General features: G+C 59.8%; 1 protein-coding gene across 10 annotated transcripts in view; it reads right to left on the reverse strand.

Moving 5' to 3' along the window:
- The window catches only part of LOC130682283 (leukocyte immunoglobulin-like receptor subfamily A member 6), a 16,082-nt gene extending 8,864 nt beyond the window's left edge, over positions 1-7,218 (reverse strand). The window contains exons 1-11 of one of the 10 annotated variants that reach the window (XM_057496621.1): positions 6,805-7,217; positions 6,362-6,664; positions 5,871-6,152; positions 5,393-5,695; positions 4,906-5,022; positions 4,559-4,601; positions 4,449-4,483; positions 4,230-4,279; positions 3,904-4,061; positions 3,453-3,494; positions 2,946-3,270 (exon numbers count right to left, since the gene is read on the reverse strand). In XM_057496621.1, the coding sequence (XP_057352604.1) occupies positions 3,240-3,270; positions 3,453-3,494; positions 3,904-4,061; positions 4,230-4,279; positions 4,449-4,483; positions 4,559-4,601; positions 4,906-5,022; positions 5,393-5,695; positions 5,871-6,152; positions 6,362-6,664; positions 6,805-7,198 (1,758 nt within the window). In that variant the 5' untranslated portion in view covers positions 7,199-7,217 and the 3' untranslated portion in view covers positions 2,946-3,239. Of the gene's footprint in view, positions 1-2,945; positions 3,271-3,347; positions 3,498-3,903; positions 4,062-4,229; positions 4,280-4,448; positions 4,484-4,558; positions 4,602-4,905; positions 5,023-5,392; positions 5,696-5,870; positions 6,153-6,361; positions 6,665-6,804 lie in introns of those variants that run through there. The other 9 variants (XM_057496622.1, XM_057496617.1, XR_008995525.1 and 6 more) reach the window with 9 other exon arrangements.
- Positions 7,219-8,567: the final 1,349 nt, after the last annotated feature.

Below are 8,567 nucleotides of genomic sequence, written 5' to 3' on the forward strand. Positions count from 1 at the left end.
GGGCCCCATCAGCCCAGACCCTCTGTGCTCCCAGCTGTCCAGTGGTTGTGAAGCAGGAGACCTGGGGAATACTCACCTGCCTGCACATGGTCCCAGGGGCCCCGACACAGCCCTGGACATGTATGTAGATATAATACATACAACAACTGCTACACGGAGGCAAGAGGCTAAAGGGACCTATAGGTTTGCAAGGCGTCTACATTTCACTTGAAGAGGTAAAATACTAACTTGAACTTGGCTGTGTAAAGTCAGGTATGTATATGATAATATCTATGCAGCCACCTAAACAGGGTTCATAGAGTTATAGTTAAAGCACCAATAGGGAAAGTAGAATACCAAAAATATTTTTAAAGGTAAGAAAAGGTAGGAAAGGGAAAATAGAAAAACAAACAATGGAGGGGACCAATAGGAAAAATAAATGATAAACCTAAATACAACCTTATCAGTGACTACACTACATATAAATGGTCTAAACACAGTAATTAAAAGACAAAGATTACAAGATGGGTTTAAGAAAAAGCAACTACAAACAAGACCCTACCATATGCAGTTCTAAGAAATTGACGTCAAATGTAGCGATGTGGCTCCTCTCCTCTGAGGCTGCCTGCGCTCCCCGTTCTTCAAGTGTGTACTTTGCCTTAAATAAAACCTTGCTGCTCAGCTTATTGCAACACACACACATATATAATATATTTATATACGTATAATATATATAGTGATGTAACTAGTGAAGTAAAGAAATGAACACTGTGGATGAATCTTGAGAATATTATGCTAAGTGAAAAAGGCCAGGGACTCTGTGATCCCACTTCCATGAACTTCCCAGAGCAGGCAAATTGCTGGGACGGGAATTAGAGCAGAGAGGCCCGGGGCCTGGTGGCAGAGGACCAGGGGCCCTGCTGTTTAATGGGCAGAGAGTTTCTGTTTCAGATAATGAACATGTCCTGGAGACGGACAGCGGCCACGATTGCCCAACAGGCAAATGTACTTATGTTGCTGAATTGTACACTTGAACAATGGCTAAAAACATGAAGAAAATGTAATTGGTGGTATTAGATTCCAATTGCTGCTGTCACAAATCCCCACAGACTTCATGGCTTAAAACAACACAGACATATTATTGTACAATCCTAGGGCTCAGAAGTCCAAAACCAGTCTCACTGGTATCAAGTCAAGGAATAGGGAGACATTCGTGTACTCCATCTTGGTCCAGAACCGGAAATCTAAAATGCAATGGGTTTCTGTATATTGACCACGTACCAGAGATAACTGCAAAACTCCCTTTTCATTTGTAATACGTCTTTTTATTATTGTGGGTTTCCTGTGCACATGACTGTGTCATCTCTGCATAATACAATAATATTCTTATCCGTTTCAGTGCTTTCACTTCGTTTTGCTTTAATGCAATAATTTATGTAATATTTAATAAAATAAATTGTATTTTGTTATTTAATCATGCTAACATGGTACCAAGCTAACAGAACTGATCATAGGAAACATTTGGATATTCTCAGTCACAGAGGGAAGGAGCCCAAGGTCCCACCTTTACAAATGACGTCTAGTGTCCATGGCTACATGTGCCTTTACAGGTTACAGAAAATTTCCCTGTTGTTTCTGATGAGTTTTTATTTTCATTATGAATTATTGGTGCATTTTGTCAAGGGCTTTGTTCACATCTGTGGAGATGATCATTTTTTACTTATTCTGCTAATGTGTTGGTTTATGTGGGTTGATTTTGAAAAACTTAAGAGACCCCGGTGGCCATGAGGTGTCCTTTTCATACATCACCGAATCTTGTTTTGTGATGTTTTGTTTACGGATCTACGCCTAGGTCCATGTGAGGAGGCATCCTGTGATTTCCCCGTTTTACAATTTCCTTGTCCGGTTTTGGTGTCAATTTTTTCCTTGACTGAGAAAATGTGTTGGGTGTGTTTCCTCTTTTTCTAGTCACAGGAAAGGTTTTGCAAGGTTGGGGTGTGTGTGTTTCACAAGTGCATAAGCGTTTGGGGGAAGTGGCCAGGGCGGCCTCCTGAGCTGACACATCGACATATTGCAACACGATCACCGTCTTACTGTGTCAGCTCACACCTCCGTGCCTGCACGAGTTGCCGTTTCTTTTCTGTGGTGGGTACATTTAAGGTCCGCTCTCTTAGAATCACTCAAGAACAGGATACAGTATTATCAGCTATAATCGCTAAGCTGCCCATCAGATCCCCAGAACGCATTTATCTTTCAACAGGAAGCGTGTGCCCCAGGCCAGCAGCTCCCCATTTCCTGCCCACCCCGGTCCCGGGAACCGCCCTCTACTCCCTGTTTCTCTCAGTCATGTTTTTAGATTCCACAGTTCAGTTGTGGGACAAGTTTTGATTCTAACATCAATGTATACATAAGGGGATAGGTATCTTCCATTTATTTTTATCTCCGTCATTTCGGTAAATTATATTTTTGAGGATTTTGTCCATTTCGCCTGCAGTCTCTCCCTTGCTGGCCTGCAGTGGTTCACAACGGTCCGTTCCCCACAGTCTGTGGCACCTGCCCTGCTGTCCTGATGAGGGGCGGGGGGGCCTTCTCTCTCGTTTTCCTTGGCCGTGTGGCTGGGATTGATAAATGTGATTAAAGTTTTCAAGAACGAGGTTCTCTGGCTCTGCTGACTTTTCTCTAGGTTCGCTGGGCCCCCTTAGTGCCGCTCTCGGCAGTATTCCCCTCCTTCCGCCTTCGTCTGGAGCACCGTGACGCTTTTCCCACACGCCTGATACAGTACCTTAGGTCGCTGACTGTTTTCCTACATTCCTACTATATCCTGATACATTCACCCGCGGTTCCTAACTTTCCGTTTCACGGGTCTGCCGTGTCCACGTCCCTTCTGACTCAATGTAAAACCCCCTCTCACTCCCGCGTGGTTTTCCCATTTCACCCGGGGATTACTGAGACGTCTGCGGCTTTATTTCCCAAACATAAAAGTATCGGCTGTTCTTGCTGCAGGATCAGGGGCTCCCAGAGGGTCCCAGGAGCTCTTGGGGGTCCACGTGAGGAGTCCAGGCTGGCGGGTCGTTAGGTAGTGTCAAGGGGGCAGGTTTGGGGTGCTGGCAGTCTCCCCCTGGCGTGCGGGTCAGGCCCTCCTGGCTAGCGGGTGGCCAGAGCCGCATAGACGCTGGGCTCTGCTGGGGGCTGCCCTGCCTGGGAGGGAGGGGACGCTGGGGTCTCCCGTCTGAGGGTCAGGTGGTTCAGCTGGGCGTAGGTCACCTCCTGGGGGGCGTCAGGTGCAGCAGCCTGCAGTGGGGGAAGGGGAGAGGGCAGGCATGTGGTTGGGGTGGGGATGCCTGGGACCCAGAGAGGAGGGGACCCACCTGACTGTCCATGCGCCTGCCCTCCTCTGCTTGACTGTCCGGGTCCAGCAACATCCCCTGAGAGGTGGCCACTCCCCTGCTGAGTCTTGACCTGGAGTGGCTCACCTGGGCATACGTGCCCCCCGGGGCGTCTTCGTCCTGCGTGCTCTGCTGGAGAGACAGTGGGGAGGTTGGTCTGGATCCCGCTCACCCTCCCTCAGCCAGTTTTCCACACGGCTGCCAGGGAGATGCTTCAGGACTTCCAGTCAGATCCGGTCCCTCCCCATGGGCTCCTCAGGGCCTTCCTAGGCTCGGGCCATTGGGATGCTGTCCAAGGTTCTGACTCCCACCCCGGCACCATCTCCTGCTCATTTGGCTGCAGCCACACTCCGCCTTCCTGAAACAGCGCGTCGCTGCCCCGGGACCTTGGCACCTGCTGCTCCCTCCGCCCCACCCCTACACTCTCCCCTCTCGCTCCCTTTTCCTTCACAGCAGAGCACCCAGGACCCTAACCCCGTCCCCACATGTCTCCCACCTCAAGGTGAGGCAGGAGAGAGCACAGGGGTTACCGCTGCACCTACAGATGCGGGGGAAGGGTGAGCCCGTGCAGCCCTGTCGGGGAGGAACGCAGGGCCCCAGGGACCTCGGGGTGGTTCCTTTGCAGCTGCACCCTCCCGGGCCCTGGGGCGCGTCCGATAGCCAGCCGGTCAGACAGAGGACGGGGAGCCAGGAGGGCTGAGGGCACAGCGACCAGGAGGACTGAGGTCCCAGCAGCGCGACCCAGGTGCCCGAGGAGGGAGAGGCCAGCCTGAGTGGGGTGCGCTGAGCTGAGGGACGCGAGGACAGAGTGTCCACTGGGTGAAGTGCGGCAGTGGGTGGGCCCCGGGGAAGCAGGGGCCTCACCTGGGGGTCCGGCTCCACCCCTTCCGGCTGTGCGTCCGTCACGGTGGCATCTGTGGGCACAGAGAGGTGGCTCTTGCTCAGAGTCCCTGCGACTGTGAGGCTGCAGGCCCCGCCCTGCTCCCCAGGGGCCGCCCTGACCCCGGGTGAGGTGCTGTGGGAGTCGCGCAGTGTGGGGCCCCAGCCCGCCCAGTCCGTCCCCAGGGCCCCCCTTCTGCTCACAGAGGGTCTCCTGGGCGTCAGCAGCGGGGCCGGAGCTGAGGGGGAGACGGGGCGTTAGGGGCCGGGGGCTGCGGGCGGGGTGGGCCCCGGGGCCGCGGGGACAGACTGACCTGCGCCGCGGGCCTCTGTCCCCGGGCTCGGCGTCCGCAGCACCTGCAGGAGGGGGAGTCAGCCTCTTCCGGGCTGGGGGTCAGGACGCCCCTCCACGTGGATCCCAGAGGAAACCAGAAAGTGGGGGTGCATCCCTGCCTGTCCTTTCAGTGTTTGAAGAGATCGGAAAGATGAAAAATTGCCTTAAATTTGCAAGCGTGCCCTGACACGGGGTGTTTCCTGCCTAGACTGTGGGGTTTGAGATTCCGGAGGGTCTTTTCCTGAACTGACCTTTCCCCGCCCTGGTTCTCCCCCGGCTGGGCCCCGGGAGCCCCCCCTGCGCCCCGGCTCCCCCGTCCCCACTCACCCGGCTTCCTGCGCCTGCGCAGCCGCTGGCGGCGGAGCAGGAGCAGCAGCAGGACGGCCAGCAGGAGGGCGCAGGCCGCGGAGACCCCGGCGAGGACCAGCACCGGCCACTTCGGGCCTGGGCGGGGCGGGGCGCAGGGCCGTTCAGGGGCGCCCGCTGGGGGCCAGGCAGGGTGTCCCTCCATCTCTGCTCCCAGGCCGCCCACCACCCACGTTACAGGCGGGGAGCGGGGGCGGGAGGGGCCCGGGACTGGCTCCCTGTGCCCCCCTCCTGGCCCCGGGGGGACCCGGCTTCGGGCTTCGGGACCCCATCAGCAGGACCCCTGAACCAGAGTCCCCATCTGGGCCGAGAGTCCGTCCTCACCACCTTGTTAGCTGAACCCTGGACCTCGCCCTGCCTCCCCACCCTGAGCAGTGTCCCCCTCACTGTGCAGACGGGACAGGCCCTGAGCTGACAGCTCAGGACATCTCAGCAGCCCCTTCCTCACCTGAGACCCGGAGCTCCAGGGGGTCACTGGGGTGTGACAGCACGTAGGGGGCGCTGCTGTTTGCACTGTAGCACCTGTAGGTGCCCCCGTGGGCTGGGGTCACAGGGCTCATGGGGAATTCGGCCTGGCTCTGCTGTGCCCCGTTCTTTGATCTGAGACGCAGGGGGGGCTGGGCTGCTCCCTCCTTGAACAGAAGGAAAGTGTCCCCCGGGCTCCCCAACTGGCACAGCAGGGTCACCTTCTCCCCTGAGGCCACCGTGGGGCCCGGCTGCACCGAGAGGGAGGGTCTGTCCGGGAGCTGTCCTAGGGAGAGGAAGGTGGGTGAGGGGTGCTGCCAGCCTGTTCTGACGGAGCCCCCAGCCTCTCTGCCTCTCTCCCTCCCTGGGGTCCCCACACCCCCAAACTGGATATCACCACCGGGGCCCCCGGCAGGCCCTGTGCAGAGTCTGGACCCCTGACTGACCTACCGGCTCCTCACCTGCCACCAGGACGTCCAGGGGGTCGCTGGGGGCCGACCACTCGGAGGAGAGGCTGTGTCCCCCGTAGCACCTGTACCGGCCCCCGTGTGAGGGTCTCACAGGGCCCAGGGGGAAGTGGGCCTGGGGATGCCACACAAGGCTCTCGGGGAGGCCTCGTCCCCCATCCTGGGTCAGAGCGAACCTGTCATGGCCGACGTCAGAGTGACACTGGAGGGTCAGGTTCTGCCCAGGGGTCAAGACAGGGCCCTGCTGGCTCAGGAGGGAGGGCTTCCTGGACACACCTGGGGAAAGACCAGCATGCATAGCAGGGGCTGCTCCCCAAGCCCCCTCCCATCCCTACCCGGGTCTCACTGACTCCCACCCCCTGTGTCTCTGGCCCAGGAGCCCTGGGCTCCCCTCAGCCCACCCCCTGCTCTGGGCTCCCCTGGGAGCAGAGCCCCCTATCCTGTCTGGTGCCTCCAAACCCAGAGGTGGCAGGGCTGGTCCTCACCTGGGACCAGGAGCTCCAGGGGGTCACTGGGCTCCGACCACACCTGGGGGCTCTTCCTGAAATAGCCGTAGCATCTGAACGTCCACCCGTGGCTGGGGGTCACGGGGCCCACGGGGAACAGGGCCTGGTGCTGCCCACCAGGGAGTCGCTGTGCGTCCAGGGTCCTGGAGGGCTTGTGTTCTCCATCCTCCATCAGAATGAACTGTTTGAATCCCTGCCATGAGTGACACTGAAGGGTGACGTTCCCTCCTGAGGTCACGACAAGGCTGGGCAGGGCTGAGAGGCTGGGTTTCCTGTAGGCTCCTAGGAGAGGGGAGGTGGCCGCGATAAATGGGGCTCACGACCCCACATACCCCCAGGGCTGGGCTGGGAGAGGGGACACCCAAGAGCAGACCCCCTTCCTGAGGGCAGAGCCTGGGGCTGGGGCCCTGAGTGGGTCTCACCTGTCACCACCAGCTCCAGGGGATCACTACGCTCTGACCAGCCAGTGGGACTGTCATAGGAACAGCGATACGTCCCTGCATAATGCTCTATCATGGTTTGGATGGAGAACATGGCCTTGTCCCCGGGCCTCAGTGGGCTCTGTGTGTCCAAGATTACTGAGCTTCCCTCTTTCTTCAGACGGTACCACTGGGTCCCCAGGGTGCCCTGACACCAGATGGTCACAGGGCTCCCCTGGGGGACCACAGAGCCTGGCTCAGCCCAGATGGTGGGTTTGGGGAGGGTCCCTGGAAGGAAACCAGAGGCTGGGTCCCAAGCCCTCCCACCCCGGGTCCCCAGCTCAGCCCCAAACCTCCCAGGCGCCCAACGGCTCAGCCCAGACCTGCAGGTCTCCATCCCCAGCTACCCAGGGGGTGGCCATGGTCCCTGTGAGGAGGAGGGGGCTGGGCCCCTGGGGACAGACTCACCGGCCTGCACGCGGGTCCTCGGGCCCACACTCAGCCCTGGGAGAGAGTCCGGTGAGGTCCCTGCCCTGGAGCCTGAGCAGACCCCCCTCCCCCTGAGGCTGCTGAGCCCCGGGGTCTCCCGACAGACCAGGCCGGGCTGGGGGGCGGGACCCCCCTGACCAGGGCGCCCCCGGCGCTCACCGAGGCAGAGCAGGACCGTGAGGGTGGGCGTCATGGCGGTTGCTCCCTGCGGCCACGGTGCCTGGAGGACAGGCCGACCACAGGGCGTGGCACTGGGGGGAGGGCTCTGTGTCCCGGGGCCCACGTGTCCGCAGCCCGCAGGAAGGGGAACAGCCCCCCTGAGCCGGGCCCTGGGTCCCTGCAGAGTAGCTGGCAGCCCCAGGCCTCCCCGAGACGCCCCTTCAGGGGAGGGGGACCAGCCACGGCCCTCCTCCCAGGGCCTCCCAGGGGGTCTCCCTCACCCCACCAGCACATTCCGCGGGGCCTCGCCCGGGACGGGGTCCCCCGGCCCTGGGGGTGCTTCAGGGGCCACGCCGTCCAGCTGCCCTCAGAGCCCAGGGCCGCAGACCCGTGTCTGCCAGGTCACTGCGCGTTCAGGGCCGGGGCGCCGAGGCCGTGAGCCCCGGGGGGATGCGGGGAGCAGGGCAGGGAACCGGCCGCCTCAGCCCTGGGCTGGGGGCTCCTCATCCTGCCCCTTAGGGGCTTCCCTTGTTGCTGAGCACGGCGTCCCCCCTACCTCCTGGGTCCTTCCTGCCTCCTCAGGCCCCTTGTTCCTGGGGCAGGGCTCTGCCCCCCACAGGGTCCGCCTCAGCTTTGGGGGGGCAGTGCGTGGTTAGGGCTGGTCGGGACAGAGCTGATTCCTGGGTAAGTGTTCCTCGCCGCCCACTGCCCGTGTGTCCGTGGGTGTCACCGCCTCGTCTCTGAGCCTCAGGCTCCTCCTGGGCCGCGTGCTGTCCCGACCCCGCTCCCGGGGTGGCCGCGGGTCAGTGGTGCCCAGGGACGGTCAGTCATTGTGAACCTGCAGGCCTGGTGATGCGTGTGGCGTCTGCGGCGGGAGAGGTCGTGGTGTCGGCCCCACAGGGCAGGTGGGAGATGGGTGTCCCCACTCCAGAGCCCCATGTGCCCGTAAAGCCGAGAAATGGTCTCTGTATTTCTGAAATATGCAGCCACAGTTATGCAAAAAAAGGGAACCGAAATTGAGAGGGAACCACAGCGGGAGAGGCCAGACTGAGTGGCTTCTGGTGCCGGGCGCAGCCCGGGGTCATCAGAGGGGAGGTGTCCTTCTGGGGGGACAGGAG

Source organism: Manis pentadactyla, assembly GCF_030020395.1.
Source record: "Manis pentadactyla isolate mManPen7 chromosome 15 unlocalized genomic scaffold, mManPen7.hap1 SUPER_15_unloc_1, whole genome shotgun sequence".
Taxonomy (NCBI): Eukaryota; Metazoa; Chordata; class Mammalia; order Pholidota; family Manidae; genus Manis; species Manis pentadactyla.